Genomic DNA, 19,243 nt, shown 5'->3' with positions numbered 1-19,243 from the left:
TCCGCACAAATCAGAGTTTAGAGGCTCATTATTGTTTTTCCCTTTTCAAGGTTTCAACCCGACTTCGATGCTGGAGGCTTTGTGTCCGAAGTCCCAAGCGTAGTCGGAGTCCCAAGATCAACATGTTTATGGCGGGAAAAATCTTGAATTGCGACCTATAGTTCACGAACTCCACGCCACTCCGGCAGAGCTGCAGCCCCTGACTATACGTAACACAATTTACAACACACACGCCCGGTTGACCGCGCCGATCGGTGTCATTCGCGGCGTCCCTGGCAGAACATTCGCCAGCCAGTGAAGTCAGGAATTGCGGAGCGCCAAAGGTTACTTTCAGCCGCCGAGGTCTGTCAGATATGACTAGCGCGCTTCCCGGGACCACTCGGCACCAATGCGTCTCGAATAAAACCAGCGGGCGAACCTGTTTTTAAAAGGCCAATAATTAGAGCAATCACGGCGACGAGCGCCGGACTGCCTCAGCCTCCAACGTGCAGCCAGCGCTGTTCGCTTTATTTCCACTATTCCAAGTCGCAGAAACGGCAATCGCTTCTTTCTTGTTTCTCTCGCTTCATCCTCCGCCTCCTCCTCTCCCCTCCAAATCACCTCCGCGGAAACAACGTCCTCACCAGCAGCATCCGAAAAAAGAGCTTCCCAGTTATCGTTCACCGGGCGGCGGTGATAGTGGAAACGTCCGCGGCGTCCCTTGTTAAGCCCAAGCGTCCGACGTAGCGGCCGGAGCGGGGCCAACCAACCCGTTCGGAGCGCTGCCGAAGGTTCCCGAGGTGGTGGCCGGCGCGAGTGGTGGCGGCGTCAGCTGAGAGCACGGCCGCCGCGCACTGCGCGCAGGGCCCTCTTTCCCACGCTCGGGATGTAGGCCAAGCGAAACGGGTCCGGCCTCTGACTGCTTCCACCCCCCCCCCCCCCTCTTCTCCTTCTTACTACCGGCGCTGCTTGACGCTTCTTTATTTCTTTCTTGCTGCCCCGGCGCTGCCCGCGCGGCTGTGCTGTTGTTTTCTTTGCACGTCGCTCGGCCGGACGGACGGACGGCAGGCTGACGCTCGCGCTAGGGCGCGACCGCCACGGGCGATCTCCCTCAGGGCCGTCCGTGCGCGTAGCGTGCGTAATATCGCGTTATCTTAAGTTATATGCCAGTAGTATACATTTTGTCATGCGTTCCATTAACCGGCTACGTTGTCTCAGCCTTCCGCTACTAAGTTAGGTGACAATATATGGAGAAGACACTGTGCTCCAGCAACGATTTTACTCCGAAGAGTTAGTGCGTGTAACACCAAGCCACCTTGTGCGCCTGAAACCTCGCTAATTCGAACTTCCGGTTTATTCGAGCTCAAGTTCGCAAACCAAACAAACGCATTTTTTGGGGCACCCTGCCGAAGTGCAGCACACTCGATCGCCTTTCAAAGCCGTTGCGCGGTGGGCTCCTACACTACGCACATGCCAGACTCGTCCCGCAAAGGTTGAAAGGTATAGTTCCAAGTAGGCTGGATGTACAACCCTTACAAGCATTCCTTTAGACAGTCTATAGACTGTCCATAGACTGCTGTTTATAAAGTCTAAAGACTCTCAATAAACAAAAACTAGAGAACAGTCTATAGGCAATAAAAATCCCACAGACAGTCATAGACAATCTATAGATTTATGGCTATACACTTCCAGTAGACTTTTGTCTATTGACAGTCTATAGGCTATGAATAAACAGAAATATCTATAGGAAGGCAATAGCGTCTATAAGAAGTTTACAAACTGCCTATAGACCATTTGTGTAAGGGAAGATACGTGTGCTATCTCAGTAGTGCAACTTCCCACACTCAGCCCATGGGGGAGGGACTCGACAGAGGCGGGAACCAAGCACCGCCAGCTGCCGACGTTCGCTCATTGCTTCCCGTGCTCCTGACTGTAAGGGCTATCAGCGGTCGCGCCAGTAGGAGCTGTGCTTCGCTTCCTTCGGAGAAATGAGTCCGTGGAAAGAAAAGCCCCAGGTTAGCATCCGCACGTCCACATGGCATCCGCATGCCCGCTAGCATTTGCACGTCCGCGTGGGATCAGCACGCCCACTTATAATCCGCACGTCCGATAGGATCTGCACACCAGATTTAATTCCGCATGTCTGCTACGCATTCACACTTACGCTTTGTATTCACATGCCCGCATAATATGCGCATATCTCTCATCAAACTCCCAGTGTCCACACTGTCAGTAGTCAATAACTGTATACAGCACTGAAGTCGGGTGCCTCGCGCAAGTCGCCAACGAATTCGGCTTATTCCCTTAACCCGGTGGCGATCGGAGGCCCCGGCCGACGTCATAATACTATTATATGAATACGGTTTGAAGCATTTGTTTAGCTGCTAGACCTTTGGAGACATTAGCGCTGGTCGGTGTCCCACACCATGCGCACCATTCTTGGGCAAAAATTTTGAATATTGGAATATTGCAAGGAACTGTCTCGGAAATATTGAAGGTAGTCGTCCATTCTTCCGATGACTAGCAAAATATTTTCATGTTTTCCCATCGCTCGCATCAAGCAGTTAAGACTGCCATAGAAAGCCAATGTGGAACGTTTTTGACGATAGCAAAAAACGTTAATAGCCAAAAATGGAAGCCTGCCGAAGGGAAATCTGCGGATGTATTGATTGTTAGAGTGAAATCTTATAATACTGAAACAAAATTACGTTCATAAATTCTTTCCTGTTGAGTATACGTCAGGTAGGAGAGGAAGTTCCTGCATTTCGGGTATAAACGCGGCTATGAATTGATTAGGCGGCCCCCCGCTCGTCCCATTCGAAAATGAATGCGCGGAGAAAACGCCTTTGCTCGCACCGACCGGCCCGCGCGCAGTGCAGCACAGCGCAGCGTGCGATCGTCGTTGCGAATGGAAGCGGAGAGAGCGTTGCGAGTGCGCGTAGTGTGCAAGGGCGGCGAGCCAAGGACCCCCCCTGCGTCAGCGGAGGCTGGAAGAAGTGCGCACCACCGAACCGTTCGCTCCCCTACGCGTTGCTGCCACCTCGTTTTGTTGTTTCCGACCGGGCTGACCGGCCTGCGGAGTGGGGCGTCGGAGCCGCGCTGCCCAGTGCGGGGGAGGCGAAATCGAGCGTGGCGCGGCGGCCCAACGGAGGAACCGCTGGCCGCGCATCGCCGATGAGCATGCGCGATGTACATGCTGTACATTAACCTACGTTGTTTTCTCTTGTACGTTTGTTGTCTGTCGCTGTACGTTGTTGTGCATAGATTTCTGTACGTCGTGTGTTGTATCTTCCTGTAAGGTTGTTGTATGTAGATTGTATGTCGTACGCGATGCACCCGGCCGGGGCGGCAGATCGGGTGGGCGTTGTACACCAGCGCATCCCCGGCCCTGTAGTAGTATCATGCGTAGTGTACGCGCCGGCGCGTACACCGCTAATGATCTGCGAGGTACAAAAACCTCGGCTGCTGAGGCATAGTATAGTTTGCGCCGCGCCATGGCACAATTCGTTAGCTCTTACAGCGCTGGATAACGATGGCACCGATCCCTTATTATTTTTTCTGCGTTGCGGCCGGGTCAGCGGTCGTTCCTCGGTGGTGGTTGTGCTCTAAATGCTCTATACAGGAACGAATTAAGGTGCAGTGAGTAGCTGTAGGTGCGGCTCACTTTTGACGAAAGGGATGATTAATGGTTCACTTTTGAAGGCGGCTGCATGTGAAACGAAGGGAGAGGTACAGATACGGGCCGCGATGATGGTACTAAAAGGAGTAGGATGCGATGCTTTCGGCTCCACGGTGATCTCGACCGTTTCGTGCCAGGAATCAAAGAAGCACGATGTGTAGGATCATAAGAACAAGGGTGCTTACGTAGATTTCCGCGGATCTTATATGTATGAACCATGTAACTACAGCCTACGCCAGGGGTGACTGAATGAGGCGAGCAGGGCTGAAATTCAAGCGCAAATTTGCACTCGATCAGAAAAGATGCGCCGTTTGGGCGTATGTGTATGCCTCGCTGCTCATTATTAGTTCAAATGCGGCCAGATTTCTCAGTGAACATTCAAAATAAATTGGTTTCTTCATAAGTCAGTCATAAACTAAGCAGCCAAGTGTATGCACTGTCATCACTGCGAGTAGACCACGCGCATTACGCCCCGCTCATCAAAGAATATCAAGTCTCCATTCATCATACAGTGACCTTCGAAAGCCTTTACATCACCAAGCCGACGCATACTCATGGTCAGAAAAATACTTCACTCCAAATTGACCCACGAGTACACAGCAAAACGAATGTACTGGAATCAGCATCCCGCGGAACATCCTCCAGGCATCGAGAATCAAAGGCCAGCATAGGTAAAGTATAGGCACGATCGATGCGTAACTGTGCAAAAGAAAATAATAAAGAAGTGATTGCTTACGTATCATTTTGCCCAAGGAGATCCCAGCAAAGAACGATGATATGATGAGTGTTTCATTTCAAAGCGAACCCTTTACTATAGCTTCCCTTCTGATTAACGGCCGCTTCTCAGCTCGAGCTACTAGAACAACCCAGACATAGACAGCTCAGCACGGTACAGCAATATCGATAGAACATTAAAAAAAAAAGCAGTACTGTACAAAGCGGTAATGTGACCGCGAGATCATTCGTCCACAATGTATGTACACAGAGAGCAAAGACCCCGAGGGACTCAAACACGTGTTTTTCTCACAACTAACGCCTCCTTTCATCTTTGCGCTCCCTGCAGCCGTCTCGATATGTTTCCTAGTGTCCTAATCTGTTTACGTCAGCTGTGCCCAGTTGTTTCGTGCAATGCGCGACCTTTGGAGCGAACTAATAACAATGGTAGAGCGCCGGTTGCACCCCGACCTTTCCATTTTCTTTTGTCTTCCTCTTCGCGTTACATAACAATCCATCAGTGTCAAAATAAGCGAGCGCCTTCGTTTTGTTGACTTACATTGATGAGGAAGTAACGGGCCGGCGATGGAGCACCTCAGCAGTGCAGTGCCGAAAGCGTGAAGACGCATATATACAGGGTGAGATGTAGAGGACGATACCCGGGTGCTCCTCTGGGAATCGTGGATGGAGTGTCAGCGGATGGGGTGTCTTCGCTCGGGTGGAACAGGGGAAGGGCGGTGGGGCCGTCTTCATTAACGGCTCGCATACACTCCGCAAACTTGTTCGCCAGATAGAATAGCTACCGTGGCGCTGGGACGGTGCGAACGGAGGCAGTAATGCGGGCGCGGAGAGACGATCTGGAAAGGCCGCCGATAAGGAATTCTGCAAGGCGATAAGATTGATGGGGTGCACTGTTCACTTCAGTGGCGGCGGTGCCGGGTTCTATTCTTGGGATTGGGAGAAGTGGGCGTCTCGTCCGGCGAGGAAGGGAAACGAATGGGGGGCATCTGTGCTTTGAAGACATCTCGCACTGACTGCAAGCATCAAGCATTGCAGTGAGGGTAGATGAACTCAAGAAGCATTTCGCGCGCTGTTCCGCACTGCTGCCTACGTTGCAATTCGTTAATAGAGGTGGCGGTGGAAACTTTATTAGACACAGGGGAGTTTAGGACGCGCAGGTCCTTGGGCCTCCGCACGGCCCCACTGCACTCATACGTTCATGTCCCGGAGGCTCATGACGCTGGCAGCCCGGCCTGTGGCGATGGCACGCTTGGCCGGCTCCTCGGAGCGCAGTAGGGTCTCCCAAGCCTCCCAAGTGGTAAGGTGCTTCAGGACCCGCGGGGGAGGATCCGCCGGGCAGAGGAAAAGGATATGATCGAGAGTGGCTTCGGGGTGGTGGCAGAGGGTACAGGAGGAGCTTGTGTGGACTTGGTGATAGCGCGAGCGTATATAAGGGAAAACCCGGAAGGAAGCTGTTCGCGTATGTTCGCGTCGACACCAACGAAATCAGTGGGAAAGCTCGCACCAGAACGACACGGTATAACTCATTGCGATGGATGAAAAGAGTCAAGTACACCGCTGGTGTAGACTCAGCGCGGCGCTTGTCTCTGTGTTCCAGTGGCACCTGGCTGCGTTCTGTGCTGGCAGCTGATCAGATCGGGACTTCTGGCCATGTATTAGTAATAGTGGTCGTGACCCTGTTGGTTCTGTCGCCTGCCTCGGCTACGAAAGATGGCAGTAGTGGTCGGCCATTTACTAAAAATAAATAGTTCGAAACCCACCGCGAGTTGGTTTCGGACCGTTTCTTTTTTTTTTTTTTGAGGGGGGGGGGGGTTGCACCCGCCTGGAACAGGTTCCGCCATATACCGCGGTGTCCAAGGTGCCACTACCGTTTTTTGAAGTGCAAACATCAAAGGCGGTTCACTGAGCGAAGTATTATTAAGAGTGCTTAGTAAGTGCAGTTTGGAAGATTTGGAAGGCTTTTTGCTATACAGTGGCCGGGCAATTGGCGCAGCAACTGTTCGAACTGCAGATCAATTACAGAGTTATTCGGCCTGTATTGAACTGAATCTGGTAGATAACGAACAACAACTGGCGAACTCCTAGTGCACTCTGTAGCCACCTTTTTCTTGTTTCTTACGCAGATTTGAGCTTATGTGTGTCTCTACTTGAAATATATTCGAGCGTCTACGCCTGCCCTTCTTATTCGGCTCGTCCATCGCTTACTCGGGATGTTTATTCGTCCAAATGAGCTTCCACTGATCAGTGATAACACTTCGAGAATCTAGCTTTCTCGTGACCGAGGGCCTTCCGGAAGTCAGGACCACGGCTGTCTGCGGTGGAGCTCGGTCGGTCCGCTCAAGATGTCGGCGGCAGCGGCGAAAGCAGAGCACCGTTTGTTGCTGGCGTAACCTTCCCCCTCCCCGCCTTCCCAAGGACGCGCAGCTCTCCGCCGGACCGACGGGACCGCATTATTTCGCCCGCCAAAGCGGCTGAAGAGCGGTGGCGTAGCGAGCTGCTTTCGCTGGCCGGGGCAGGTGCGAGCACTGCTGCGCCCCGGCGACGTTCGTGCAAAGGAGGCTTCCACCGGATGTCGAGGGGCGGCAGCAGCAAAGCCTTTGGAAACCAGAACGGTTGTCTCTTCTCCCTGCGTCGCGGGATGATGACGAACAGCCTAGGGAGTCTGGTTTCAGGCGCGCGAGGGAAGCCGAGTGCGGTCGTCTGCAGCGCGATCGCATGCGGGGGAATGTCTCTGCACGAAGAGAGACCGGAGAACTAATAAAAGACGCAGAGACTGGAAAAAGGTGGTTAAAAGACAGTGCCTATGTCTCTCTATGTTCGCTGGTCTAATATGCACCAACACGTCCAACAGTCTGCGCTATTCTCTCTGCGCGCTTTTTAGATGATGCTTCTAAGAAGATAACGTTTTAACAAAAAAAAAAATAGAAAGTGCCCCAAGACTGTGCTGTTCAGATACGGCGTCTTATGAAAGACAAGGGCAGCGCGCTTTGCTCTGCATCCACTTGAACACGTACTACATGGAAAGAAAAGAGCGGGCATAGATTCTATGCCTATGGTACTCATGGCCTGGGGGAAGCTGGGCCCAGGACGAGATCTATGCGCCGAGACTGACTCGGCTGACATGAAGACAATGTCAGGTGGTGGGATGACGTTCTTGTGTGCCCTCATTCCTCTTCCCCTACACATCGTTATCAGTTCCATTTCTTTAGTGCGACATCACTTATTCCCATTCCCGGCATTTAACCGTCGCGCATCTGCTTGTTTGTCGGAAGCCTGCCCACCTGTCCACTGTGTTGCGGGCAACCTGCAAGGTGTGTATATATATCATACGCTGCTCACCGTGGGAGGTGGCAGTTCAATGAATGACTGGTCGCGCGTTGCTCAGCGAGAGCGAATTGCGTCTCACTAGCCCCCACCGGTGGCAGCACCTGCCGTCACAGTGGCACATCGCTTAACCGCTGCACCACTGCGCCAGGAGGGGAGGATTCCCAGGGATCTATGCATGTAGAGTAGAGAATGACCAATTTAGCACATACTAGCATTAACGCATAACTGCTATCCCAACAAGGTCCATCCGTGAACAACGGATCCCAACAAATGAACCGAAGTGAGAAACCGAAGTGCTAGCGGCATGAAAGGTTCCTTCTAGCGAGCGGCGAGTCGCCTCGCTTCCAAAAAGTGACGTCAGCCACACGTAGTCAACAGGTGTTAACGTGAGTCCTTTCAGTTCCTTCCCGCGATATTGCACTCGACATGATGCACGTATACCGTGAGCAAATAAAGAAAAACCGTTGATTTGGTGTTGTCAAACGTAAGCGTCTGTCAAAAGTATACAGAAGGCAAACAAGGGCTTTGCTTCTGCGTCGTAATGTGAGGCTTATTACACGCAAAACGCCAGCTTTCCAAATCTCTCCAAAGAAAGAGAAGCCGTCGTTTTCTACGCTCAGAAAGTTTGGACTTGCGCGGATTCCGAAAGAACCCCAATGAACGGCTTGGAAGCGAAACTCTCGGACTCTTTACTTTTGACAAAGGCTGTGCATATCCCCTCTCTCCTTCCGAACTATTCCCTCTCTCTTTTCTGGGCATAGCAGCGCGTGGAGGCGCGTACTCGTCCGCGCAGCAGCAGCAGCAGCCAGAGACGCGCTCAGCGAGCGGCAACGGCAGCGGGAGCCCTCGGGGCCGACCCGCGAGCGGAAGACAGCCGACACGCTTGGACGGACTCGTCAAGGCGACCGCGTACGCAGCCCCGCCCGCCCGCGCTCCGACGGCGGCGGCAGTGCCTACGCACACACGCGGCCCGCTGCGGCGCCGCTCGGGCAGATAGACGAGCCAGATAGGGGGCCCTTCCCTCTTCCTCAACCTGGCCCGTACTCGCGAGTGTTTCCGAGGGTCCGCGCAATCGTGATATACGTCGTGCGGTCCTCTCTCGGGACGACCGATCGGCACCGGCTCGTCTTCGCGCGCCGAGACACGCCCCCCTTGAGTGACTGCGCTCCAAGGGCAGCAGCGGATCGGTCCCGTATATGCACGCGCGGGCAATCGGCCCGTGATGACTGCACACTCTGCGCCGAAGGATGCCGTGCCGAAGGAGCGCCGCTTGGCGAATACGCCCCGTGGCTCTGAGTGGGGCTCCGCTGGGTGTAGGGTTTTATGGTGGCTGTGTAGCCCTGGCAGACACACTCGTTGAATATCAATACAGTTTCAACATAACCTCAATAAAAAAGCAATAAGAATTTTACTGTGGCTGCTCTCAGAGTAAAGTAAGGACAATGTAAAAATGTTAGCGCAAAAATAAGGGACAATCACAAGAAAGGTGGACAAGACAACGCGCTGTCTTCACAAAGCGCGTTGTCTTGTCCACCTTTCTTGTGATTGTGTCTTTGCGCTAACATTTGTACATTGAACTATGCACCAACTAGCCCCGCAACAAGTGTTACTACAGTAAGGACAAGTACACAAGACAGGGGAAACTTTCTGAATCCTTCCTCTTGCACTAAGGAATAAATCAAAGGGAAGTCCCCCACTTCCTGCGAGAAATTTTGTGTTGAAAAACCACGTTTACCCTCGCTCAGCCCTTCCGTTACTTTTATGGGAATAAAGCTCAAGGATGCATTGTGGACGTGTGACACCTTTCGTATATCATAATCGTCACCGGATTAATGACGTCCACTGGAGGATGGAACCATCTCCCACAGACCTCCAACCTGTGCCGCGGCAGTTGTGATGACGTAACCGCAGCCGACTTAATAATCTCAACCGCCCGCCTGACTAACTGAGGTCCCCGTCTACAACTGCCTTATTTTGGAATCCACTCCGTTACCCTAAAGGACCGTTGGTTATCATCCTTTCGCAATACATGCCTTTCCCATGCCCACATATTTTTCTTGATTTCCCTGGAAAAAGACCGAACCGACCGTAGTAGGTGTCACATCAACTATGGCGCCCTTCATCACTTCGTTGACTTCAAAATATCAAGTTTCCCTTTGGCGGATCCTCTCCAACTACTACGACTCCAACTACTAATAAGGCTTAGGAGTCCATGCGAACTCTCACAGTAAATTACGTAGCAGATTTCCACGAACTGCAGCAGACATCGGATAAATTCCAAAAGCTAGATCTTCTATGCACCTGTAGAATATTTCCGAAACTCTGAAACATGCAAAGCGCGTATAGCGTGCGGCGAGAAGTGACACGTGACAGGCCATTTCCGCCTTTCGTGCGGCTTTCCTTCACCTTGACGGATGGGCCTTAAGTCAGAGCAACCATGCATGATATGCGAGATGAGTGAATGGAGGTCGGAGCGGGCGCTCAATTCTACTAGTTTTTGACAACATGGATTTCCGCACCGGAAATGCGAGACGCAGCAGCCAAGAGTCCAACCTGCAGCGCTTGATTCGCAGCGGCAAAGGAAAATTTATAGGTATAGCCTTGCTATACGCCTAAAGTCGCCATTGCAAACACTGTGCGCATGTTTTAAGGCACCGCAGCTTGTTACAAGATAGCGTAACAATGAAATCGCCATGCAATGCTCTAGACACCAATTCCTCGTTAAACATCAATACAGAAATCGAGCAGTATGCACCAACTACAGACCCACTTCCTGCATAGCAGTGTATTTTTAATTTCCGCTCCGGACTGAATTGCAGAAGCGACGTCAATGTGCTGAAGATACAGCAACCTTAAGCAGAACGATTTGCAGGAATACAAGCCTTAAATTCACAACCCAATTTTTAATTTCTCTGCCAGGGGTTGAGTAACGCGTTGCCTAAAAGATCGTTTTATGTCTAACATTATTTCTTGATTTCGCACATTGGCAATGAAGAAAAAAAAATAGGAGGTTGGAGGCCTAGTCAGTACAGAACGCTGGCTGCCACCCTACCAGAGGTCGAGAGATCGAATCCCAGTGTGGTCTTCATACTTTTTTCCTTTCTAGTCATACGTGTGACTCCATGCTCTCAGTAACCATAGCACCCGGAAATACCTCGACGACCACTCCTATTTTCCACTCTTTTTTTCAACCACTGCTTTTGCCAACGGGCAGTTCTACCTATTAGCAACTCGGAAGAAATTCAGGTACCAACCGGAAACACGATGCCCAATTTTCTTTTTAAACTCGGTACGAACTCAGAAGAAAATGCACGGAGAACTGAGAATAAATCCTGTTGATTCCAATGTGACAGATCTCATCAGACACCCATGAAAAATTTTCACACGGCGCGAAGAACTATCTGGTTCCCGACGAAGTGATAATAAGATTTCATTCGCGATCGATGCCAGATCTCAGAACTCTGACTTGTTCCGTCGCGCCTTGGTTTTGTTATTCGTTCTTTCATTCGTCGGTTTCTCTATTCACTTATTAGGACAAGAAGAGGATGGGGGGGGGGGGGGGGGGGAGTCATGCAACTACGGGGGCCCAAATAAGAGGTTGGAAAAGACTTGGAACTGCCTAGAACTGTCTCAAGCGGCACTCCGCAATTGACAAGCGTGGACTGAAATCAGAAAAAGGGTGTACCACATAAACAAAAAATAGCGCGGGGCAGTACAAAATGCAGTGCGCATGCGCTGAAAGGCGAAGGAAGAAAGACTGGGGACAGCCTAAAGTTACAAGTCTATAAAAGCGACCGAGCGGCGGGGAACCTTCTCCGAGGGGTTCCCACGCCGGCTCGGCTGACATGGGAGGGGAAAAGACAGGCGATTTCGACGCCATCGGCTGACGCCGAAAGGCGGTGATTTTCGCCCAGCCGCCAGGTGGAAATGAGAGATCAGACCGCGCGAGCGAGCCTTGCCTCTCCTAGCCGGCGACACCGAGCACGCAGTTGAGACGTTCTCGATGCAGACTTGTATGCAACCGGCGCAGCGTATGTAGTTAGCGCGGAAATGCTCGAAGAAGCAGGTCTTTGGTGCGTGTGATACGACAGCGAGGTGTCTGGGGAATTCAGTGGTGCCTTCGAAAAGCAACTTCCTTGTAACACCTCGCGGACACCCGGAAATAAACACCTGCCGATCGGAAAGCTGTAGCAAGCACACAACGTTGATGTGCTGTCTGTGTCGGTAGGAGATGCAAACAGCGGGAAAGACGGTGACAATAAACGACGAGAAGGAGACTCGCAACTGAACTTTATTCGAAAGGACAGGGACAAAGTTCAGTCGCGAGTACAGAGCACATGACCTGTCGTTTCTCCTCCACGTCTTTCGCACTGTTTAAATATACATTATCACACCACACCAACTTGCCCGCATGTCTTTTCTTCCTCAGTGATTCTGTCTGCCGCAGACGCACCAGCGTCAGGTCCGACGCGCGTGTCATCATCTTTCAGAACTTTATATACTGATCAAGAGAGTTGGAGCAAGGGAATACATGCAGTTTTCAATAGAATGGCAAAAGCTGATGATGCGCCAGCGGGCGACGCATTGCGCACAAGTCCACAAAGAAGCATTGATTGTGCGAGGAACTCGTAGCACGTATATAAGCCTTCACAGCAAGCGGTACGGTAGATATTAAACGACGACATGTTTTGTTAGCCGTTTAGACGTTATGTATGCAACTGTGTACATGCTATGTATAGGCAGTTATGTTCACAGAGCGGACTCGCGGGTTCCTTTTTACGCGAACTAGGGAACGCAGTGAGTAACATTCCTCAAACAAGGAATCTTGGTAGCAAGTCTTCAGCCATTTTTATTCAGAAAGTTATTGTCACCAGTAATGTTACCTTTTCTTTTTCTAAACTGCTAGCGTCATGCGCACCTTCAAAAGAGAAAGTGATTCCACAATTTCTCGGATCATTATTTTATAAATGACGGTATTATGACGTCACCATTTCCAACCATTGTGACACTATGCAGAAAGTTTTCTTCAACCGACAACTGTTAGCTGAACAACTTCAGTTGACACCGTCCATAAACACAGGAATAGCACAGCAAAATCCAGCCTGCCATCCACCGTCACAGAGAAAAGCGTGTGAAAGTTCGAGTCGGTTTCCAACGCGCTATAGCTTGTCCATTCGAAGAGCGCTTTTTCATCTCGCTGAACTAAAGAAGGACAACTCGGCGAACACGGGGAGTCAACGCCAAGTCACGATCGCGCACATCACACGAAGACATTCGGGACTGCTATAAACGAACCCAGCTGATGCTGCGAAACCCGCCGCGGTGACTCAGTGGTTGAGGCGCTCGGCTACTGATCCGGAGTTCCCGGGTTCGAACCTGACCGCGGCGGCTGCGTTTCGATGGAGGCGAAACGCTAAGGCGCCCGTGTGCTGCGCGATATCAGTGCACGTTAAAGATCCCCACGTGGTCGAAATTATTCCGGAGCCCTCCACTACGGCACCTCTTTCTTCCTTTTTCTTTCACTCCCTCCTTTATCCCTTCCCTTACGGCGCGGTTCGGGTGTCCGCCGATATATGAGACAGATACTGCGTCATATCCTTTCGCCCAAAACCAATTATTATTATTATTATTATTATTATTATTATTATTATTATTATTATTATTATTATTATTATTATTATTATTATTATTATTATTATTATTATTATGCGCGACGGGTGGTCAGTTTTTGGCGAAGGTGTACCTGGGACAGCGCAAGAAAGGTGACAAACAAAATGCATTGTTTGAAACTGAACAAGTTGGTATCTTTTTAATTAACGAACATCAGCTGAAGTATGAACGGAATGAATGGGAAAGAGAAATATGAGGCACAATGGTGAACCATCTAAGCCTTAAGAGGACGACGACGAAGAAGAAGAAGAAGAAGAAGAAGAAGAAGAAGAAGAAGAAGAAGAAGAAGAAGAAGAAGAAGAAGAAGAAGAAGAAGAAGAAGAAGAAGAAGAAGAAGAAGAAGAAGAAGAACGAAGTTTACTTAAGCAGTTTCACAAGTGTATGAAAAGAGAAAGCCAGAATCAGTCGCCAGTGGAGAAGTGATGAATACATTGTTGCGCTGCAAACATACGAATTTTCCTTGCCACTTAAAGGAATTAACACAACGATTTGAAGGGTAACCGCATGCCCGACATCAGTGATGGCGACCGCATCGACTACGCAGGTACCACGCCTGAGCGATACACCAAATTCTGACCCCCTGCAACCTTGTGGTCCCACTTTGGTATGACGAAAATTGCAAAGCTAAAGAAGCGCTAACCGTTAAGTGCACGCCTTTAAGTAGGCACCTGCCGGAGCGGATTAGTAACTACAAGCTGCATCCTACTACAGCTTATATTGTCGTGGGTTACCGTTCAAGACTCGACGCGAAGTCACGAAGGGCAGAGTGGTACGAAAATCAAACACAGGCTGTTACGATCGGAGCTTCGGCGCACGCTGAAGAAACCATTGGTGCTTATCACTTGGTCAAAGGGACTCTCAAAGCAGTGTAGCGATTAATGGGTGGGGATCCCTCGCTTCTTGTGCGGCAGCATAAATTACTCGCCGACGTGCGAGTCTGTCAGCGAAAGTAGAGTAATGACAGGTCAAGTAAGTCGGTAAATGAAGGTCGCTGATAGATTAATAAGGTGGAAGTCCGTGACACTCCTGAGAAAGTGAGGGAGGGATCACGTGATAGAGTGAGTAGCGAGCGAGTACGCGACTGACTGATCGAATGAATGAATGAATGAATGAATGAATGAATGAATGAACGCGCAAAAAAAAACACAACAACGGCAGGAAAACACAACCCGGCGAAGAGTAGGCGATAGCGGCGGTTCACCAACTACTACAAGAGCGCGCAACAAGCATCGCAACCACGCAGTAAACGAACTACTCGACCAACAGGAGCCGGCTCAAGCGCAGGAAGGAAGGCGTCGCTGCGTCCGCTCGCGTAACACGCAGCAGAGCTACAGCTGAGCCAACAGCAGAACCCCCAACAAGCCCCAGTTAACAAACCGGTCCGTCAAATATACGAGAGGTTCTGCGCCGATAGCAAGCGCATCTCCGGTGACCGCCGCTACCCCGCCGTCTACACACGCGCAGGGGCGCACAGTAGTCAGCGCCGCGGGGCCCCCCTTCCAATGCGAGAGGACTACGGTGACTCGGATTCGCCGCACGACACATCGCCGGAGGCGAGAGGAGGATCTCTTTAGCAGCAATCGACAGGAAAACGTTTACCTTCGGCGCCGCGTGCATACAGCTAGGCGCCGTCCTTTTTCTTTCCTCGCCAGCGGTGAACACACACATAACGCGCTCTCTCCTCCGACTACTCACACGGGGGGGCCACACGCACACACAGGCGCAAGAAGGGAGAGGAGCCATGCAATCCCCTATCGGCGGCACATATGCATTCGCCGCCAAAGCCGGGAGGCGACCGGCCGTGACGAAATTATTCGGCTTCTCGGCCGCGCCGGAGACCGGTGCTTTCGCTCTTTCTCTTTCGTCCTCCTTTCTTCTTCGCTCCTTCATGCGGCGGCTCAACTGAAGCGTGCAACGTTTCCGCGCGGCCACTTTCGGCGGCCGTTTACGCCAAGTGAATGGCGCGGTCGCGACGCTAAGGAAGAACGGGATTCCTCCTCCTTTCTCGGGCTTTTGCGCCGAGGGTGGGGAGAGAGGCCGTGAGGAGGAAGGAAGTGCGTCCGAAACCAATTGGTGATATGTAATGCAGCGAGATGTAGTGAGGTCAGGGAGATGTGGTACAGTCGTGAAATGTCTAAAGGGGAACACCCCATCATCGTAGACGTAAGCCCGGTTACTTCTCACATTAGCGCTTAAAAATCAGGCTCTTCGAGGAAGTTTTGCGAATTTTAGTTCGTGTACTACATAGTAGTAGTAGTAGTAGTAGTAGTAGTAGTAGTAGTAGTAGTAGCAACAGCAGTAGTAGCAGTATATCTACTGAAAAAGGAAACTCGATGACGTTGACGTCACCACCCAGAGAGAATGCAGTACTGCCTTGCTTGCCTCGCGGCCAATGAGAGAGTGCAATCCTAGGTAAAATGTTTCAGGCCCACGGTCTGTAAAACTAAGACGGGCTTTTCTTGGAGAGACGGGAAGGGGGAGGGGGGGGGGAGCTATCGCAATTAGCGAATTACCGCTGTCTATTTTTGGCCCTGGCGCGGACAGTGAAGAGTCGGCGAGCGTGTTTTATTCGAGCGTCGGACTCGGAAAGGTACTATACTGTACGAAACTTACTTAAAAAATTAAATAACCATATCTCTAGGCTGTGACACTGCTTGGGAAACGCCGAAACGTTCAGTTTGCACTTTTGAATTTGGCGCCTAGAAGGTGACAAGTCGTTTTTTCCCTTCCTTGCTCGCTTTCGCAATAGGACAGAATCGCTAAACTCAGGGGAAGAGAGAGAGAGAGAGAGAGAGAGAGAGAGAGAGAGAGAGAGAGAGAGAGAGAGAGAGAGAGAGAGGGGGGGGGGGGGAGGGGGGGAACGACCGACACAAGAGGCGCGGCAGCCAATGCACATTTGAAGTGTTCGCTTTATTCCTGACTAACAGCTCTCTCTCAAGCCTGCCGCAGTACTGAGGTGAATGACTTTCGACGGTGACGATTTAGTAAAAAGCACATTTTCTTCATCTTTAAAGTTGACAACGACAATTTCTCATCAAATGCACGAAAGAAGATGTTGACGCGCACATAAAATGCCGGCTGCTCCTGTCCGCTTGGTGCGTTTTGAAAGTGAGAGAGAAACGGATGTCACGAGTGATGTGTGTGACGGATGCGATGCAGTGGAAACACTAGAACACCTGCTCCTTCGCTGCTCCGCGTTCGCCGATGCTCGTCGCGATATGCTCGCGGCCTATAGGGCGCAGGGCATACTACCAGACTCCATCAAGACGCTATTGTGGCCGCAGGGCAGTGCGCGCACTCGTGAGCGAACTTTGGTGAGCCTCTGTGCATTCCTCGAACACACGGGCTTGACGTCCCGTCTGTTCTCCGTCAGGTAGTTACACGCAGTGACCGAACGCTCCGCGAGTTCTACCTTGAACGATTAATAACTGGACGCCCCACTCCAGTTGTAACCTACACAGTGCTGTGCGCGTGTGTGATTTAATTCCTCTTAAATGAACTAATCACGCGCACAACCTGGACACATTACTTATTGTGTAAATAGTTTGTACATATTACTTCTCCCCCTGTCCTCTGTTCCTGTCCCCTCACCTCTTCAATTTCATTTCTCCATTCTGCCTGCTGTCCTTTATTTCCGCTGCCCCAGCTCAGGTGCTTCAGTATCGATGGCAGATGCCGGGGCTAGCAAAAATCTTTTCCTTCGTTTTTACTATTATTTTTAATAAAACCACTACCACCAAACGGATGTCACAACAAGAAACACGGGGCTGAGCAATCGAAATAAATGTTCAAAGTGCGGAGCACGACGATACGTTCAGGCTTAATTTTGGGGAAAAGAACGGTGTCGAAGTCGACTGCACTTCAACATCAAATCGCCGAATGCACAGCGAATGGGCGCACCGAAGGCAGCGACGGACAAAATTATACACACCAAGTAAGTAATAGCGCTGACGACGCCTATGATAGCTTTTCAGGACGCCAGCATGAACGCTTTGCGGGTTAGAGTGGTCACCTACTCTCACAGCTTCTTCCGAAATTTTCTTCCCGAAACGCATCAGCAACCGACGCATCGTGTTTAACATGATTACGTCCCTGAATGTTGTCAGGCATGATGCTGAACAGCTATTGCGAGTTTCGAAGCTAAATGTCATCGAAGCAAGAATGAAACATGATCTTAAGTGACGCGCGTAAGGAGCGAAACCGAGAATTTGGGTCATGGAAAGAATTCTGCAGAGTGAAACTTGGCGAAATCACGCGTATCGAAGCCCATTTAATAAGCGTCTTTATTAATGTTCTACACGCGCTTTATTGCTGTGACAGCGGTATACAAGCCGTGTAAATATGCAAAACTTTATCCACCGCTGAGGCGCTAGGTTAGACTTCAAAACTGTTCTAACTGGCAGCAAGCCACCATGCATGGCCTCAAGGCGGGTTAAGATTACGTCGTACGAAACCAGGGGGCAAGTGAGCCCCCCTGGAAACAACGCGCCACTGTGGCGTTCTATAGACCGCGAGGTGATGGGATCGATACCTGGCGAGTCAAAAACGATGGAATAAAATAACGACCCCAAGCTGGGGTTTCGGTGCGCAGTAAAGGATAGTAGGTGGTTGAAGGTAATCCTGAGTCCGAAATGGCGGACACCGCATATCTCCTTATCGCTTAAATATGGTTTATTTATTTGTTTTTCGATACCTGACATCGGGCATCTGAGCAGATGTTCTGCGAAGAACCGGCGCACCGTTGTCAGCAGCGAATACAGGTACGCCGGAACAACCGTGTGACTCGAACCCGAGACCTGGCAACGGGCGCCTCGTTAGAGCATGCACCGCCAACGAGGAAGAAGACGCGGAAATGGGAGAGGAGAAAGAGCCGGGGTGTTGGCCGCCGCAGTTGAGTGCCGTCAAATTCGTCCCGCGATCGGGCGTGACATCGGGCGTGTGACCGGAAGGTTCCTCTTATATATTTCTCTCTCTCTCTCTCTCGGTGCTCCCGCCTCGTTACGACCACCCTCTCCCACGTCCCTTCCCTTCCACGCACAGTGAACAGAGACCGCAGTAGAGTTCGACATGCGTGTACGTGCACTACCTGTACTCCGTCCCACTAGAAACGTGCAGTACTGGGGAAAGTACATCTGGCGTGTGTATGCTAGAAGACGTGGTGCCGCATTTCCGGTGATGTCACAAGGTGTCGTCTCGTCTATGTCCCTGTTTTGCTGCGCTATATTTTTTCATTCAAACTGTGATTGGCGGGCGATCTATAATGCCGGCCAACAGTGATGTCCAGTCAAGGCGCTGGCCTGCCGTGAACCGTTCCTCAAACAATCACGATGACTGTTGGAAAACTAAGTTCTTTTTTCCTCTTTTGCACGGCAGGCGATAGATTTGTTGCACGCTTTTATATCCCCGCTGTTCTGTGTCGTTAGTTGCTCTGCACATGATCTGTTAACCTTCCTCGATCGTGGAGTTCATCAATAAAACACAACCGTTAGTCCGGCCTCGTTACGTGTGCTCTTTTTTTTTTTCAGTTCATCGCTTAGATTGTTTCCTTTGTTTTTGCTTTGTTTTTTAATGGTTTCGCCGACAAGACACCGACGTCCAGTTAAACATCCGGTCCAGTCACGAATCGTTCTCACGATCTTGTAATAAACCCTGTGCGCTCGAGGTAGTCATTGCTTGGCGTCGGCTATAACTTCCGCGGTGCTGCACGGATTTAGATAAGACAGGTCATACAGAGCGTGTGTGTACCAGGGCTGTGCAGCAGCTCCAGTCTCCTCCTCCGCTGCCCCGGAGCACGGCAGGTGCGGTGCACGGAATTAAGGGAAGAGGGAGCGGGGGCAACGCCGGCGGCCCGAC

At 51.0% G+C, this 19,243-nt stretch overlaps 1 protein-coding gene across 2 annotated transcripts in view; it reads right to left on the bottom strand.

Moving 5' to 3' along the window:
• The window catches only part of LOC144108033 (uncharacterized), a 45,372-nt gene that overhangs the window by 7,080 nt on the left and 19,049 nt on the right, over positions 1-19,243 (bottom strand). Inside the window, exon 1 of one of the 2 annotated variants that reach the window (XM_077641310.1) lies at positions 4,932-5,095. The exons of the other annotated variant lie outside the window; for it this stretch is intronic. Coding sequence (XP_077497436.1) covers positions 4,932-5,001 — 70 coding nt within the window. The 5' untranslated portion in view covers positions 5,002-5,095. Of the gene's footprint in view, positions 1-4,931; positions 5,096-19,243 lie in introns of those variants that run through there. 2 annotated transcript variants of the gene reach the window in all.

Source organism: Amblyomma americanum, chromosome 10, assembly GCF_052857255.1.
Source record: "Amblyomma americanum isolate KBUSLIRL-KWMA chromosome 10, ASM5285725v1, whole genome shotgun sequence".
NCBI classification, from domain to species: domain Eukaryota; kingdom Metazoa; phylum Arthropoda; class Arachnida; order Ixodida; family Ixodidae; genus Amblyomma; species Amblyomma americanum.
Note: the sequence above shows the minus strand (reverse complement) of the source record. Positions and strands in the feature narration are given on the sequence as shown.